Source organism: Mauremys mutica, chromosome 18 (genome assembly GCF_020497125.1).
Source record: "Mauremys mutica isolate MM-2020 ecotype Southern chromosome 18, ASM2049712v1, whole genome shotgun sequence".
Lineage (NCBI taxonomy): Eukaryota > Metazoa > Chordata > Testudines > Geoemydidae > Mauremys > Mauremys mutica.
Genome location: NC_059089.1, coordinates 75,349 through 94,262, shown reverse-complemented (window position 1 = coordinate 94,262; position 18,914 = coordinate 75,349). Strand labels below are relative to the sequence as shown.

At 45.4% G+C, this 18,914-nt stretch overlaps 1 protein-coding gene across 1 annotated transcript; it reads left to right on the top strand.

Moving 5' to 3' along the window:
* The first annotated feature begins 300 nt into the window (after positions 1-300).
* LOC123352315 (ficolin-2-like) lies at positions 301-18,196 on the top strand. The gene is made up of 9 exons (XM_044992197.1): positions 301-460; positions 2,357-2,470; positions 5,419-5,454; positions 7,534-7,569; positions 9,188-9,223; positions 10,063-10,190; positions 11,178-11,307; positions 11,809-11,943; positions 16,790-18,196. Exons 1-9 carry the CDS (start codon positions 379-381, stop codon positions 17,035-17,037), a joined length of 945 nt encoding a protein of 314 aa, XP_044848132.1. The 5' UTR covers positions 301-378; the 3' UTR covers positions 17,038-18,196.
* The last annotated feature ends 718 nt before the right edge of the window (positions 18,197-18,914 follow it).

Below are 18,914 nucleotides of genomic sequence, written 5' to 3'. Positions count from 1 at the left end.
TTATTTGGCACCCTATTTTAATCTTCCAGAGGATACATTCTCATGAACTTCGTGAGACAGGCTTCAGACTGGCTCCGTTCAATAGTCAACATTGGACAATACTGCACTTGCCGTGTGGATGACGCAGTGGCTGTTAAACCAATACTGAACATGTCCTACAAGGCCATTTAAATCAGCGACAGTTGTGAACTTTGTCTATGTTGCAATCTCAGTTGAAACCACTGGAATGTGGAGTTTGGGAAGGCGGTGCTGAGAAGGCAGAGGCGGGATTAGTTCTGTATGGGTTATTGCATATATTGCAGAGCCCTAAATGTTAAGCAGAAGAGAGGGTGGCAAGAAGACGGGGTGGAGCTGCTATTGGAGAAACCAGCACCAGCCATGGGAAGGGCTGCCCAGAAAACCCTCATCTCTTTACTCTGGCTAGCAGCAACAATTTGTAAGGCTGAGGACACCTGCCCAGGTGAGTGAAAAACAATCCTGCTCACAACAGCATTTCATACTACGGTTCTTGACAACCTGGACCCTAGAGAACTGGGAACTGTTACACTCAGCTGCCTTCAACATGTAAGATCTTCAGGGATCTTTGTTGTCCTACAGGTCTATAAAGTGCTTTTCAGGCTCATGGTGCAATATAAATAATAAAAAGAACAGCTTCTTTGACCAAAATTACTTTGTAAAAATTAATCCGTATTGCAGAAATGGCCACTGCAGATGAGAAGTGGTCAAAAATAGGACACAGATTTGCAAATAATTTTGTGAAAATCTTTTTTTTCATTGAAAGTTTCTGAAATCTGACATTTTTGACCTGCTCTTCCTCACACTCATTTCCTAATTTCTACCCCCCTCCCCACCCCAATGTTGCTGCTGGACTCTCTCCATCTAAAGTTCTTATCACCATTGTATGTTGACACCAAAGCATTTTTAACCCAGTAAGTGACCAACCCGCAGGCTCTGAAATGTCCACTTATTAAGACATTCTGGGAAATCTAAACCTGACCTTTAAACCTCTGATAGTAGATTAGCCTTTTTAAAACTCATGGTTACTAAGGTAAGGTTCTCATTTTAAAAAATACTAGTACTGTGTATCTAATAGCAGACATCCACAATAGAGATCTTTGTATAATGATATTTACTTTCACTGCTGTACTTTGGATTAAAAATCCAGCTGCATTTGAGGGTTAATTTTAGTTCACCATAAAAATCCTATGATCCTTATGCAGGATTTAATCAATTTTGTACAGACCTAATTCAGGCAAACTCCCTTTGAAGGAAATGGGTATTTTGCTGAAAAAGGAATGAATACAGGATTCACCCTCTTATGGATAAATTCATGTATTATTTCAGAGCAGCACTGCTTTTAAGTTTCATTTCCTTACATTCATGATCATTTAAAAAATCATTTGCTACCTATGATTTATCCCCAAATGTTCTAAATTAGGAGGCAGGGTTCCTATGTCACAGGAAATATTAATTTTTTCCTCATTCTGTTGGCCTCTAAAATTTCCACATTAATGGAGCTCAATGGAGTTGATGGCTGTGTTACTATTTTTCTCCACTAATCTCCCTGTTAATAATTTAAAATCTAATAATGTGCATAACACAGGGAGACACTGTTACGATAAAAAAAATCAATTTTTAAAAATTCATTACCTGTGTTCGTAGCAGCCACTGTTTTTTAAATTAATTTGCTTTTGGACAATTTCTTCACTAAATGACAGCTTTTTTTTTTCTGTATTTCATTCTGTTTGCACAATGAGAACCGACTAGTCAATGTAACTTTTCATAGAATCATAGAACTGGAAGGGACCTTGAGAGGTCATCTAGTCCAGTCCCCTGCACTCATGTTAGGACATAGTATTCTAGACCACCCCTGAGAGGTGTTTGTCCAACCTGCTCTTAAAAATCCCCAATGATGGAGATTCCACAACCTCCCTAGGCAATTTGTTCCAGTGCTTCACCATTCAGACAGTTTGTTTCTCTTTAGTTAATTTAATTAAGAGGTTCTCATGAACTGGCATAATTCTGCAATGGTTGGGTTGCAAACACAGCAGGGCAGTATGTACATCAAAATTAACTCACATGTTTTTTTAAAAAATCACTTAAATGTAATGTCTTTTTCTTTTAACTTTTCACTAAAACCTAAAACAGAAACAAAGAGTAATGATCACCCCAAACCCTTTAATTTTAGGGCATTGTCTCTCAAATTCATAAAACTGAAGAAAATGTTGCATTTATCACTAATAGAGAAAAGAAAACTAAGGAACTATCTAGGCTCTCATTTGCTTGGTTTTCTGCAGAATGTTTCAGATGATGAGAAACTAACACATATTATTTATGGATTCATTTCTTTCCCCAGAGGTGAGGATAGTGGGACTCAGCGGTTCTGATAAACTCGCCGTTCTCCAAGGCTGTCCTGGGTTCCCTGGTGCCGCAGGAGCCAAAGGAGACCCAGGAGCTGCAGGAATGAGAGGTACATTCCCAGGCACTGAAAGCGAATCAGGCATGGATGGTGCTGATGTAAATGGGAGTTACTTATGTAATAGGCTCAGACTTTGGAGATTCCCCCACAAACTCTGATATGGGGAAACGCTGCCCAACTCATAGAATCCTCCGTATCCTTTGGTGATGGATTGGAACTTCAGAATAACCAAGGCTTGAAATATTGTCCATTCTCTTTGGCGCCTCAGATTGGCAATCAAGTCCTCTAGTTCATTCCCCATCTCTGTCACTGTCTCACTGTGTGATCCTGGGCAAGTCACTTCCTCTCCCTGAGCCTCAATTTCCCCCTCTGTATAATGTCCTTTACCTTCCCGGGGTTATCTGAGGCACTTTTCATTGATCTGTGTAAAGCACTCTGGGAACTTCGGATGAGAGGGGCTAGAGAAGAAGAAATGATGATGATTATTTTGAGCCATGGAATTTTTAATGGTAGCATGACCGGGGTCCTGGTGGGAGCCAGCTGTGGTCACTCAATTAGGGTGAACTGCAAAGAATGGTGTCAGGTATCAGAGGGGTCGCTGTGTTAGTCTGGATCTGTAAAAAGCACCAGAGTCCCGTGGCGTTAGTCTATCAGGTGCCACAGGACTCTTTCTTGCTTTTTGCAAAGAGTGGCACAGCCAAGCCCTAAAAAGCTGGTGGATATTCCAATACCTAGATTCACCAAACCAGCTTCTTTATTACCTCACTGGTTACTCAGAAGTCCAAACAACACAGTTCCCTTAAAGTGATCCAGCCTCAGGCCTCCATCCAGGTACCCACGTCAAATACGGTGACAATTTCTGTAAAGCTTATTTCATCATAGAAAAGAGAAGGTATGATCAATTCCAAAGGATCGGACACATCACCTCCCAGGTTAATGAATGTTTCAGATCTTACACACTACAGCCAATTCTTATAAACTAAACTAAAATGTATTAAAAAACAAAAGAGAGAGAGTATGGTTAAAAAATCAATGTACATACAGACATGGGTTCAATTCATTGAGGTTCAGATTCACAGCAGAGATGGTGAGCTTTGTAGCTGCAAAGAGTTCCTTTAGAATTCAGTTCATAGGTCATAGTCCAATGTCCAAGTCTCATATTCAGAGCTATCCCATATTTACAATTCATTGAACTGATAGGATGTTGTTTTGACCTCTGAATTATCAGAATACAGCATGGACAGGGACTGTTGATTACACTGTCGACCCTACTCATACATATGTAAATAGACAAAAACACAAACATTTGCTCCCTACATGTCTTTATTTATTTTGGAGGATGTTTAACCCTTTCTAGCCATGCCTCACAGGTAGCATGTAGACAGGGCCGGTGCAAGGATGTTTCGTGCCCTAGGCGAAACTTCCATCTTGCGCCCTCCCACCTCGCGCCCCCCGGCCTGAGGCACCACCCCCCACGGCAGCTTCTCCCCTCCTCCCTGAGGCGCCCCCCCGATGGCTGCTCCCCCCCCCGAGGTACCCCCCCTTGCGGCAGCTCCCCACCCTCTGCCCTGAGGCACCCCCCCACCCCAGCTCACCCCTGCTCCGCACACGAGCACCCCGAGCACGCCGTGGCCGCTTCACTTCTCCTGCCTCCCAGGCTTGCAGCGCCAATCAGCTTAGGCGCCGCAAGCCTGGGAGGCGGGAGAAGTGAAGCGGCCTTGGCGTGCTCGGGGAGGAGGCGGGGCAGGGGTGAGCTGGGCGGGGAGTTCCCCTGCGTGCCGCCCCGCTGCCTTACTTGCTGCAGACGGTCCTCCCCCTGCTCCCCTGCCCAGCTCCCTCCGCCTAAATGCCAGCGGCGACTGGGGCGGCCAAAGATCCGGCTGCTGTGGACTCTGCCGAAGAAAATGGCGCCCCCCCAAATGCCAGCGCCCTAGGCAACCGCCTAGGTCTCCTAAATGGTTGCACCAGCCCTGCTTGTAGAAAATGGTTGTTTACCAGCTTTGGCAGGGCCATCCCTAGCTATTCTGGGGTCCTATGTAGCCCCCTCCATGGGGGGGGCAGGCATCCACGGGCGTTGGGGGGCTGGACCCAGGCCTCCGTGGGGGGAGGGCTGGCTTGGGGGATAAGGGGGAACCACGCCCCCAGCACTCACCGGCAGCACAGCTGGGGCTGGGGTCCCTGCACTTCCCACCACCGGTGAGTGCAGGCCTGGCCCTGCTGCAGTCCTTAGGGGCGGGAAGAGGCGGGGTGCGGGAGGAGCAAGGTGGGGGCTTTGGGGAAGGGGTGGAGTGGGGGTGGGGAACAGCAGGGGTTGGAAGAGGCAGGGCAGGGGCTGGAGCAGTATGCAGTGGCTCAGGGCACCAGGAAATGTGATGCCCCAAGTTTCCTGGTGCCCTGTGCAGCTGCGTACTTTGCGTATGGATAAGGACGGCCCTGAGCTTTGGTTTTCACCTGGCAGCAAGATGTGCATGTCCCATCGACTTCAATGGGCCTCCATGCAAGAGTCCATGCTCGGGGATCCTGATGTGAGATCAGGGACTGAGCGAGCCAGATGCAGATACATTATGTGAATTTTGACACAGATGGGTTATTGTAATTCCAGGTTGGGGTGGTGGGTGGGGATTATATATTCAGTATTTACGCTACCTTGGAAACTATTCAGTCAGTTTTCTGTGTTTGCAGGGGAACGAGGACCTCCGGGGATCCCTGGAAAGGCGGGACAAACTGGCCCAAAAGATAAAGTAACAAAGGGCAGAGAACTGTTTTTTTCTATAGGTGACCTAAGAACAGGAAATTTGTTTTTAATCAAATTTCAATTAGAGCTAGTTATAAAACACCAATTCCTCTAATATCTGGGCTCAAAAAACCACCATAGCTTCCCTTCACTCTATATTTGATAATAAAGGGTTTATTATTGCAACAGAACTTCAGTTCTGATCCACTGTCAAGATCTCGGTATCTCTGATCAGTCTTTACTATCTTATTTTTTATTTAATCAGGAGAAAGAGGTCCTGCTGGCGCCCCTGGAGTGAAAGGTGAGAGACCTCAGATGATTCTTCTTACTGCAGAGGACTTTATGGTGCTGTTCGTGGTGACAAAAGAACCAGGAGCCACATTTCCTCCCATCCCACTGTACAATTTTCCCTTCTGGCTGCTCACAGAAAGAAAAAGCTGAAGAAAAAAATTGGTTCAGGTTGAACAAGAAGTGTCATTTGACCCAAACCAACAGGTTTTGGGTGGGTTTTTTAAATCTCCTTTTGGTTTTTGTTTAATAGCCAAATGACTAAACAAAATGTTTCAAAATGAAAAGTTGGAACATTTTAATAATGTCAAAGCAAAACTTTTTGAATAAGTGGGAAAATTTCCCAACTGATTTGTCGTTTTCTTACTTTGGCTGTACGTGTTTGCCAAATGTGAGCTGAATTTGTGAATTGTTTCGAACAAGAAACTGCATTTTTTTGGTGAATAATATATTAGCTGAAAACATTTCTACAGCTCTAATTATAATGTCTGACATATCACAAGGTCCTTGGCAGTCACAGGAAATTACTCCAGGAATCAAACCACACTAGGCCAGCGGTTCTTAAACTTCATTGCACGGCGACCACCTTCTGACAACAAAAATTACTACACAATCCCAGGAGGGGTGATCGAAACCTGAGCCAGCCAGAGCCCCGCGCAGGAGGACCAAAGCCTGATCCCCACCGCCCGGGGTGGGAGGCCTGTAACCTGAGCTCCTCCCAGGGCCGCCCAGAGGATTCCGGGGGCCCCGGGGTCTTCGGCGGCGGGGGGCCCTTCCGTTCCGGGACCCGCTGCCAAAGTGCCCCGAAGACCCACGGCGGGGGCCCCCCGCCGTCGAATTACCGCCGAAGCGGGACCCGCCGCCGAAGCGCAGCCCGGTCTTCGGCGGTAATTCGGTGGCGGGGGGGGTCCCCGCCGCGGGTCTTCGGGGCACTTCGGCGGCGGGTCCCGGAACAGAAGGGGCCCCCCGCCGCCGAAGACCGGGCTGCACTTCGGCGGCGGTGGCTGGTCCCGCTTCCCCCCGGCCCCGGCTTCTTACCGAGCGCGTCTCCGGCGGGGCCTGAGCTCCGTCCCGCTCAGAGCCGCGTGGTGAGGGGGCGGGGCTGTGAGCTCCACGCCGAGCGGAGGCAGCTGCCCCGCCCCCTCCCCACGCCGCTCTGAGTGGGGCGGGGCTCAGGCCCCGTTGGAGCTCCCAGCCCCGCCCCCTCATCACTCGGATCGGGGCGGGGCTCAGGGGCTCGGCCGGAGACTCGGCGCTTGATGCGCTGAGGCTCCAGGAGAGGGGCGGAGGCGGGAGCCTCCGCTCTTCTCTTGGGGGCCCCTGCAGAGCCCGGGGCCCGGGGCAAATTGCCCCCTTTGCCCCCCCTCTGGGCGGCCCTGGCTCCTCCACCCAGGGCTGAAGCCCTTGGGCTTCAGCTTCAGCCCCGGGTAGTGGGGCTCAGGCTTTTGCCCCAGTCCCCAGCCCCAGTGACCCCATTAAAAAACAGGGTTGCGACCCACTTTGGGGTCCCAACCCATAGTTTGAGAACCACCGTGCTAGGCTAACACATCCTCGCTCATTACATAGGAGCTGGGAAGCATACACCCAGCTGCAGTGTTGACATATCCTAAGGGTGAAATTCAGCCCGTGAAGAGGACAAGAGAAGATAAATGTATCACTTAAGTCCCACTAGTGGGCTACTTTAACAGATTGTCTGGAGTGTAAGGGCAGGTCTACACTGGGGGGGGGGTCGATCTAAGGTACGCAACTTCAGCTACGTGAATAGCGTAGCTGAAGTCGAAGTACCTTAGATCGAATTACTTACCGTCCTCACGGTGCGGGATCGACGTCCGCGGCTCCCCATGTCGACTCCGTACCACCATTCGCGTTGGTGGAGTTCCGGAGTCGACAGGAGCACGTTCGGGGTTTGATATATCGCGACTAGATGAGATGCGATATATCGAACTCCGAGAAATCAATTGCTACCCGCCGAACTAGACCTTGAACTAGCCCCCTGCACAATTAACCCCCAAGTGGGTGTTGAAATGAGAGCTCAAACTATGGAGATGATCTCTATGGAAAACAAGGATTTTATTCTGAGTTCTTCCTTTAGGAGATAAAGGAGCATCGGGAACCCTTGGAACAGTTGGTGAGACCCTCTGCACTTTCCTTCATATTGAGCACATCACTTCAGTTTCATTTCTGCTGAGCTGGAACTTGAGTGGCTTAAGAATCTTCCCTCTTGAATAGTTACCATGCCCACAGTATCGAGCTCACCAATATTCCTGTAAGTGTTGGAATGTCTGAAGAGAGAAATAGCTCTGTCTACAAAACAGGTAGTCAATACAGTGTTGCAACTAGGGTGACCAGACAGCAAATGTGAAAAATTGGGATGGGGGTAATAGGAGCCTATATAAGAAAAAGACCCCAAAATTGGGACTGTCCCTATAAAATCAGGACATCTGGTCACCCTAGTTGCAACATCTGCAATAACTCCAAGCAGATGACCTTTGGTATTAGAGATAATATTTGGCATGTAAGTGAAAGCTGTAGATCCAGATGTATATCCTGGAGAAGGCTGCTTTCTCTTACCCTCCTTATACTCCTCACATACTGGGGGTGGGGAGTATGGATTACAAGAAATGGATCCTGATTAAATGCTCGTTTAAAGGGGTGCCCCCTTTTCTGTTTACTTAATTTAACTTGGGATTTTTATAACATATTGACTCAAATTCACAGCTAGTGTAAGCAGGTGTAACACCCCTGACTTTGTGGGCATTGCTTCTACTTACTGACCAGCAATTAATTTAGTTTATTAAGGACTGTAACAGGGCGGGACTCACCCCTGCGGCGCCTCCTGCTGGTGACTCATGGAATTAGCTCCATCCAGCGCCGGAGCGCCCTCTGCAGGCCAGTGATCCACCTGTTCGTCTGGCCCCCGTGTCCCTCCCTGGACCCGGTGCCCCTTTCTCTGGGGTGCTGCCCCCTGGCAATAACCCCCGTCTCTCTGGGTCTCCCCTCCTTAGGTAACCCTCACCCTCTATCCCTACCTTGCCTCAGTGTATGGCTACTGCCAGTCATTGTCTAGCCCCCCACTCTGGGCAGACTGCAGTCTCAGCCAACTCATCCCTGGCAAGGAGGGTTTGGACCTGCTGCTTTGTCCTACCCCTGGGCCGCCCTCTGCAACCCACAGTACCTATCGGCCCACTCCTAGGCCGCAGCCTGGGGCTTTCTAGGCTGGAGCTCCCCGGCTCCTCAGCCTTCCCCAGCCCTGCTGCACTCAGGTACCTGGTCTCTCTTTCCCAGCAGCTAGGCCCATCTCTCTCTGAAGGCAGAAGAGAGACTGTCTGGGCTCCTAGCTTCCCTGCCTTTTATAAGGCCCTGCTCCTCAGTTTGGGGCGTGGCCCCCAGCTGCAGCCACTTCCCCAATCAGCTCAGCTCTGTCAGGCCACTTTTAACCCCTTAAAACCCCGGAGCAGGGTCCACCCTGCTACAAGGACCAATTCTTACTCATGCAAGTAGGAACCTCATGAGAGGGTTACAAAACAGTGTTGGCTAGTTATGAATGCCATCTTTTTATTCCAGACAGGAAGTGCAGATCAGAGATGGGTGTGATTCCGTTAACACTTGGTCTTGCACAAGTACAAACCTGTCTAGTGCCTTTTCTAGTACATTGCTATTCCAGCTATCACTGTTGGTACAGTTTAAAAGACTATACAAAGTTTTCTGGTTCAGATTTCACTTCCATTGTTTCTTTTCCTGTCCAGGAGAGGAAGAGCTGGACAATATACAGTGTCAGAAAGGTGAGCATTTCTTATATCCACTGAACTATCATCTCATTCCTTCCAGGGAACGCAGCCATGACAGCCAAACCCTCAGGAATGATAAACAAATATTTTAAAATGACTAATGTGACAACTCTGTCCTTTTCCTTTTTTACCCACCAGATGGTTGGGTATTTTAAAATGAATGATTTATGCAAGTAGCCAGTGAATCTTTTGTGGAAACACATTTCAGCCAATGGGTTCACTTCCAATCTGTTTGATGTGAGTATTCCTATAAGTGTTTGATATTCCCTTGCAGTGATTGCTCACCCAAGTCACATGATGACTGGAAGCCCTTCTGACTCACCAGAGATTTCAAAATGGCTGCACAGGCACTTCCACCAGTACAAATCTTTGTGCACATTTCAGTTTTCAGAAGTTTTCAAGACACTTTGAGACAATCGTCTGTGCAGGTTGAGCTGTTCTCACACAGAACACAGGGCTTGGGCAGTTGTTACCTCTTTTCCTCTTTCAAACAAACTTAATATGAACCAGACTAGTGCAGTGAAGTCTAAATAATTGTGTTTGCTAACCACAGAGAGCATGAAAAGCCTAGCTAGGTACCTACGCTGCTACTCTGGTAGGTTTCTAAAGATGGAACACAGAGAGCACCACTAGAGGGCTCACAAACTATTTAAAGGGATACTACCCATTTCCCAAACACTACAGTCGAAAGGAGAGGAGATGGTGGTTCAAAGACTGTTTTCCATTTACCTGATTCTGCAATCAATCTGGCCCTCAGTACAACATAAAGCAGCCCATGAATCCAAGGAGAGTTATACAACCAATTTATACATTTCAATTCCTCTTTCAACCAGGAGCAAAGAACTGCAAGGAACTGCTAGCCAGAGGGAACATCCTGAGCGGCTGGTACACCATCTACCCCCATGACTGTAACGCCATAACCGTGCTGTGTGACATGGACACAGATGGTGGAGGATGGATTGTAAGAACCGAGCATAAAGAAGCTCATTGGATATTTTTTCTTGAACAACAAACAGCTTTCTGTCCCAAGAATGGGAGGTGGCCCTTAACCAGTGGGTTGCAGCTAGGAGAAAAGAATGAAGATGGAAACTCTGAAGCTGTTGGCTCAACATGGTTATCTGAACAAAACCACTGAGCCCTTCTAATCCTCCTAATTCTTGTCAAAGTCTCCAGACATCTTGGTTGTTCCATGGAGGGAACCCGGAGCTTTAGAGTCAAAAAGTCCCCATCTGAGGGGACATTTGTCACTGGTCTGACACAGTTAACCAGGTTTCCCTTCTCCTGGCTATTCTCTACCCAGCTCTCAGAGCCTCCTCAATAGCTGCCCAGACTCTGGAACCAGAATTCCTTCTTCCTTCCACTTGTCACAGGCCTGGTGCCTCAGCTGCTCTATCGCTCAGGCAGCCCCTGAGTATGAGTGGAAAGAGCGTTCTAGGGAGCTGAGGAGTTTGAACCCTGTATGTACCTCACATTTAAACCTTCCAATTTATTATTCTGCTTATTTATATCCCAGTCGTGCCTAGAGAATCTGATGAAGTTCAGGGTCCCATTTTGCTGGGTGCTGAACACACACACTGAGAGACAGCCCCTGTCCCTTACAGCTCACTGTCTTCATAGACAAGGCAGATAAAGGGCTGTACAGAAAGCAGAGGTGATGTCACTTGCCCAAGTGGCAGAACTGGGTATAGAACACAGGCCTCCTGATTGCCAGCCCAGTGCTGTAGATTTCAGACCATGTGAGCCTTTAATCTAGTGCTGTTGCTGCCAAGATTCAATATGATCCTGTGGGACAAGCATCCATCAGCGATAGTCATCTGAGGCTGAAATAGATCTGACCCCGTTAAATTTCATCCAATGATTTACAGTCTCAGAGTTTCTGGTCTCCTGCTCTAGTAGGATGGAAATCAATGTGGGATTTCCCAGCTAAGAACCTCCTGTTTCCCTGCAGGTGTTCCAGAGACGGGTGGATGGTTCTGTGGATTTTTACCGTGACTGGAGTTCGTACAAGAGAGGTTTTGGCAGTCGGCTGTCAGAATTCTGGCTGGGGAATGACAATATTCACCTGCTAACATCCCTTGGTAAAGACATCACTGATGCATTCTTTTCCTAACTGCAACCTTTTCCACCAAGCTTTGTTCCCACACTTTAACCATGGTTACAGGGTATAGAGTTGTACTATTGGTAGAGGTAACACTTCAGCTCCAGACACCCCTTCCTGTTCCTTACAGCCCTGCCACACAAAGCTTTTGAAACCAATAATGCTGTGGTAGCTGGGCTGGCTCCAGTCATGATTCATGGAGCAGCATTTTGTCCTCGGGTGGTTCGCCCACAGTACAGCAATGAGGAATGCTACAGACTGGATGGAAATTCATAGAATCATAGATTATTAGGGTTGGAAGGGACCTCAAGAGATCATCTAGTCCAACCCCCTGCTCAAAGCAGGACCAATCCCTAAATCCCTAAATGGCCCCCTTAAGGATTTAACTCTCAACCCTGGGTTTAGCAGGCCAATGCTCAAACCACTGAGCTATCCCTCCCCGCTAAATTGCTGAATTTTGCTTTCAAATTGTTTTCTAAAGGAACCAATGAGCTTCGTGTTGATCTCAGAGATTTTGACAACAAGTATCAATTTGCTACCTTCGGCTCATTCAAAATTGCAGGGGAGACTGAGAAATACAAGCTGATCCTTGGAGCCTTTGTTAATGGCACTGCAGGTAGGTTCTGAGCTTGTTCTTTACCCTTTGTGGCAGATGGAAAAAATGGACAGCAAATGAGATGCAGAATATTCTATGGCAGAAGCAAAAGGTGATGTCATCTGGGGAAGTGATCTCTTTTGGAAAACATCAATTATTCTGCTGTTGAACTATCTGAGCAGGAACACATGTTCTAGTGACACCAGCTATGTAGTATAATATGGATATCCTGCCTAGGGAAGACTGAAAGCAGAACTCTTAAGCAAAGTAAACTGTCATGGGATAAGAGGGAAGGTCCTTTCCTGGATAAATAAGTGATTAAAAGATAGGTGTCATAAACAGCTAGTTAAGGGTTAAGGTCTCTTTTACCTGTAAAGGGTTAACAAGCTCAGTAACCTGATGAATACCTGACCAGAGGACCAATCAAGGGACAAGATAATTTCAAATCTCTGTGGAGGGAAGTCTTTGTCTGTGTTCTTTGTTTGGGTTGCCGTTCTCTCTTTGGATCTAAGAGAGGCCAGACATATCTTCAAGTTCTCCAAGTTTTCCTGAAGTATTTCCTACTATCCAGTATAGTGAGTATTAGAAAGGCGCATTAGTCTTATAATTAATTTCTGCATTTGCAATTGTGTGTTGGCTGGAGAAATATCTTTATTTCTGTTTGCTGTTACTTTGATTATTCTGAGAAAGGAGGGGGGGAAAGCCTCTCCAGGTTTATAAGTTAGACCCTGTAAATTTTTCCATCCTGGTGTTACAGAGATAGAGTACTTTCTTTCTTTCTTTTAATAAAATCCTTTTTTTTAGAACTTGATTGATTTCTTCCCTTGTTTGGATTTTCAGGGGAAGGGAAGGGGGATAGGGAATCCCTCTTTGTTTGATTCAAGGTACCTTTCCCAAGGACTAAGGGAGGGGGAAGAAGGTGGGGGAAATGGATTATTTCCCTTTGTGTTAAGATTCAAGGAGTTTGGATCTGTGTTCCCCAGGGAAAGTTTGGGGGAACAGGGAGTGTGCCAGACACTAAAAACCTGGCTGGTGGCAGCGTACCAGATCTAAACTAGGATTTTAGTTTAGAGGAGTCCATGCAGGTCCCCATCTTGTGTACGCTAAAGTTCAAAGTGGGGAACAAACCTATGACAATAGGAAACAAAGAGTAGGAATAAATCCTCAGTTTTCAAAATGGAGAGAGATAAATAGTGGTGTCCCCCAGATATCTGTACCTGGACCAGTACTGTTCAGCATATTCATAGATGATTTAGAAAAAGGGGTGAACAAGGTGGGAAAATTTGCAGATGTTACAAAACTACTCAAGATAGCTAACTCTGAAGCAGAGTGCAAAGAGTTACAAAGGCAGATCACAAAACTGGGTGATTGGGCAACAAAATGGCAGATGAAATTCAATGTTGATAAATGCAAAGTAATGCACACTGGAAAACATAATCCCAGCTATACATATACAATGATGGGGTCTAAATTAATTGTTGCCACTCAAGAAAGAGATCTTGGAGTCATTGTGAATAGTTCTCTGAAAACCTCTACTCAATATGCAGTGGCAGTCAAAAAAGCAAACAGAATGTTGGGAATCATTAAGTAAGGGATAGATAATAAGACAGAAAATATTATATTGCCTCTATATAAATCCATGGTATATCCACATGCTGAATACTGCATGCAGATGTGGTCACCCCATCTCAAAAATATAGATATTGGAATTGGAAAAGGTACAGAAAAGGGCAACAAAAATGACTAGGGGCATGGAACAGCTTTCATATGAGGAGAGATTTAAAAGACTGGGACTTCTCTGCTTGGAAAAGAGATGGCTAAAGGGAGATATGATAGAGGCCTATAAAATTGTGACTGGTGTGGAGAAAATAAATAGGGAAATGTTATTTATTCCTTCTCGTAACACAAGAACTAGGGGTCACCCAATGAAATTAATAGGCAGCAGATTTAAAACAAACAAAAGAAAGTATCTCTTCACACAACATGCAGTCCACTTATGGAACACGTTGCCAGGAGATATTCTGAAGACCAAGATTATAACAGGGTTCAAAAGAGAACTAGATAGCTTCATGGAGGTTAGGTCCATCCATGGCTATTAGCCAAAAGGGGCAGGGATGGTGTCCCTAGCCTCTGTTTGCCAGAACACATAGGATGGATCACTTGATGATCCCCTGTTCTGCTCATTCCCTCTGGAGCATCTAGCATTGGCCTCTGTCAGAAGATGGAATACTGGGCTAGATGGACTTTTGGTCTGACCCAGTATGGCCGCTCTTATGTTCTTATTCCTTAACTGGCATCACAGAGACTTGGTTGGATAAGAATTGTTACAGCAATATTGATATAGAGGGGTGTAGCTTGTTCAGGAGAGACAGGCAGGAGGAGGTGTTGTATTATACACCAAGAATATATACACTTGTTCCGAGTTCCAGAACAAGGGTATATGGGCAGGCCCTTTGACAGTCTCTGGATAAAGATAAAAGTGGTAAAAAGTAGAAGTGACCTCATAATAGGGTGTCTACTATAGTCCACTAAACCAAGAAGAGTAGGAAGATGAACAAAAGGAACAGGAGTACTTGTGGCACCTTAGAGACTAACAAATTTATTTGAGCATAAGCTTTCACTCAAATAAATTTGTTAGTCTCTAAGGTGCCACAAATACTCCTGTTCTTTTTGTGGATACAGACTAACACAGCTGCTACTCTGAAACCTGTCATTAGGAAGATGAGGTATTTCTAGAACAAATAGCAAAAATAGGCAAAACCCAGACCTGGTGGTAATGGGGGACTATAACTACCCACACTTCTGTTGGAAAAGTAATACTGCAAAACACAAAATTTCCAGTAAATTCTTGGAATATATTGGGGACAACTTTTTAGTTTCAGAAGGCAGAGGAAGTAACCAGGGGCACCAGCCATTTTAGACTTAATTCTGACCAACTGGGAGGAATTGGTAGCGAATCTGAAGTTGGAAGGCAATTTGGGTGAAAGTGATCATGAAATGATAGGCTTTATTATTCTGAAGAGAGGAAGGAATGAAAGCATCAGAAGAAAGGCAATGGATTTAAAAAAGCAGACTTTAACAAACTCAGAGAACTGGTAGGTTAGTTCCTACAGGAAGACAATCTAAGAGGAAAAGCAGTTCAGGAGAGCTGGCAGTTTCCTAAAGAGACAATATTAAAGGCACAACTGCAAACTATCCCAAAGTGAAGGAAAGATTGGAAGAATAGGAAGAGGCAATTAGGATTCCATCAGGAGCTCCTTAATGACCTGAAAATCAAAAAGGGATCCTACAAACAGTGGAAACATGGACAAAATGCCAAGGAGGAGCACAAAAGAACAGCGTCATCTGTTGGGACAAAATCAGAAAGGCTAAGTCACAAAATGACTCGGCACACCACTTCTGAAAGGTTGCCAACCCCTGATCTAGTAGGGTCTCGCAAGGGTCAGTCCTGTGTCTGATATTATTCAATGTTTTCATTAATGACTGGGATAATGGAGTTGGAGAGTATTCTTTTAAAATTTGCTGATGACACCAAGCTGGGAGAGGTTGCAAGTGCTTTGGAGGACAAAATTAGAATTCAAAATGACTTTGGCAAATTGGCCTGAATTCAACAAGTTGAAGTTCAATAAAGACAATTGCCATGGGCTTCATTTAGAAAGGAAAAAGCCGTTGTTCTCAAATCTTCGTTTTGATGACCCCTTTCACACAGCGAGCCTCTGAGTGCGGCGCTCCTCATAAATTAAAAATACATTTTTAATATTTAATACTATTATAAATGCTGGAGGCAAAGCGGGGTTTGTGGATGGAGGCTGACAGCTCGCAACCCCCCACGTTATGACATCACGATCCACTGAGGGATCACGACCCCCAGTTTGAGAACTCCTGGGCTAGGTGGTAGTACTGCTGAAAAGGATCTGAGGGTTAGAGGGGATTGCAAATAATATGAGTCAACAATGTGATTCTGTTGCAAGTTATTATGGGATCTGTTTACACGTATTGCATGTAAGAGAACGGGGGTTATTGCTTGACTCAACTCAGCACTAGTGATGCCTCAGTTAGAGTACTGTGTCCACTTCTGCATACTGCACTTTAGGAAATATGTGGACAAACTGGAGAGAGTCCAGAGGAGAACAAAAATGATAAAAGGTTTAGAAAACCTGATTTATGAGGAACGGTTAAAAAAGCTGAGCATGTTTAGTCTTGAGAAAAGAAGACCGAGAGGGGACCTGATAACAGTTTCCAGGGCTCATACAAAGAGGACGATGATCAGTTGTTCTCCATGTCCACTAGTGGTGGGATAAGAAGTCATGGGCTTAATCTGCAACAAGGGAGACTTAGGTTAGATAATAGGAAAAGCTTTCTAACTATGAGGATAGTTAATCTCTGGAATAGGTTTCCAAGGGAGTGCGTGTAATCCCCACCAATGGCGGTTTTTAAAAACAGATTGGCCAAACACCTGTCAGGGTTGGTGTAGGTTTACTTGGTCCTCCCTCAGCATAAGGGGCTGGGCTTGATGATTTCGTGAGGTCCCTTCCAGCCCTACATCTCTGTGACTCTATGATTCTTTGGTCCTGAATCCTCAACCCATTCCCTGGTAAGCTGTTAGTGTTAGGAGCACATTGAGCGCATTGACTGCAATGAATTACTCTGCATTTATAGTGATGACACTGAGATCAGAATACGGTCTGGTGGAAAATCTTTCTTTTAGGAAGTAGAACTGCAGTCTCTCTCCTGGACTTCAGGGAGATTTTTTTTGCCTGATGAAAGGAGAAATTTAGCAACCCCACTGCAGAACTGCCAGGCTGGGCTGTGGAACCTGAAGTGTGAAAGCTTGTAGTAAATACTGTACACACAATTGTTTCCACAGGGGATTCATTAACCATCCACAACCACATGCCATTTACAACCCAAGACCGTAACAATGACCAGTATTCAGGTAACTGTGCAACATCCTTTAAAGGAGCTTGGTGGTACCGAGAATGTCATTGGTCCAACCTGAATGGATTATACTTGAGAGGAGCCCATGAAAGCTATGCTGACGGGGTGAACTGGAGGACCGGCAAAGGGCACAAGTACTCCTACAAGGTGTCAGAGATGAAATTTAGGCCTGTGTAGCCAATCAGGGAGGCAGTTATAGTAATTACACTTCGCTCTTATGCAGCAATTATAGGCCTGTCATATCGATCATTTATCTGGAGACGTGCTGAGATGAATTCTTTTTATAGCACAATGTTTTCTTTGTCTTTCATGTTCTGTTTTTCTGCTCACCCAATGAGCAGTGCAGCCACTTATGTAACAGAAAGTAGAAATATGAGCTCATTAGTCAGTCATGGAATGGGTAAATCTCTGCAAAGCTACTCAATAAATGGTTAAATACACACGGACCCAAAGTCATAAGTAAGGCTAGAACCCATCGCCTTCAGCACCATAACTGCAAACCCCTAATATCTGAGCTAAGTAAGTATCTTTAGCTGTGTGTAATGGGCCATTTTCTTTGTATACCAGCCACTAAGGGAAAACATCTAATTACACACTCAGCCACTGCAGTGCACTAGGACTAGAGCTGGTAACAATAAGGCAAAAATAGTTTTGTGGAAAAAAATGTAATTTCTTAGCTGTTTTCATTTCAAAGGGTTGAAAATGAACCTATTTTGTTTTTGTTTTTACCAAAGTCCTGGTATTCTGTGTACAAAAAACATTTGTCATCATCATGAGAACATTTTTGATATAAAAAGAAATGCTGAAAAATTTCAGTAGAAAATATTGTGAATTTTTCCAGTCAAACAAAACATTACCATGATGTCAATGATATTTTATTAAAATGTTCATTAAAAAAAAAACCAAACATGATTTGTCCATAGATAAACTCTTAGGGTCTGGTTACACTGTGACAAAAACCCAGAGCACCATGTCTCAGTGCCTGGATTAGCTGATTCAGGCTCACAGGGCTATAAAATTGCAGTGTTGACATTCAGGATTGGGCTGGAGCCTGGGCTCTGAGACTCCCCCCTTTATGTGGTGTCATAGCCTGGGATCCGGCCTGAGTCCAAACATCTCTACTTCAGGGGCTGGCTACCTTTCAGAAGTGACAGGTTTCAGAGTAGCAGCTGTGTTAGTCTGTATCCACAAAGAGTTGGTTGGGTAATTCTCACCTTTTCACTTTCTCTGTAAGTAAGGATATATATATATACACAATCTGTTCCATTCTATGCACCTGATGAAGTGGGCTGTAGCCTGCGAAAGCTTATGCTTAAATAAATTTGTTAGTCTCTAAGGTGCCATGAGTACTGTTCTTTCAGAAATGCTGTGCCGAGTCTTCATTTATTCACTCTAATTTAAGGTTTGCGTGCCAGTCATGTTTTTAGAAGGTCTCTTTCTATATGTCTATAATGTATAACTAAACTATTGTTGTATGTAAAGTAAATAAGGTTTTTTTAAATGTTTAAGAAGCTTCATTTAAAATTAAATTAAAATGCAGAGCCCCCCGGACCGGTGGCCAGGACCCGGGCAGTGTGAGTGCCACTGAAAATGCCATGCCTGCCATAGGTTGCCTACCCCTCCTGTACTGCATTTTATAGCTTCGCAGCTCAAGCCCCCCCCCAAGCTAGCTGCGGTCATGTCACAAGTCCTTTATTGCAGTGTAAACATGCCCTTAGCGCCAAACATTTCAACCAGCTCTAACTAAGTCTTATCTCTTCTCCTCTCTGGCTCTGTCTTCTGCTGCTTCCATTACCAGAGGCCCCACCCCAGCTCCTACCACTGTCATGCAGTTTTTCCTCCGCTGTTAGTGAATCATTTCCCTTGGAAGCCGCATCTACCAGTGGCGAACCTTCCCCTCTGTTAGTAAAGCAAAAACTGGCTCAATTATGTGCTTTTCACAGACCTTTTTTTTTTTTTTAAACATACAAGACAGTTCAATTGCATCAAAGCTAAAAAAAAAAAGCCTGGCCGTGCCTTAGGTGAATTAGAGAGGTGGGAAGGCAAAGTGTAAC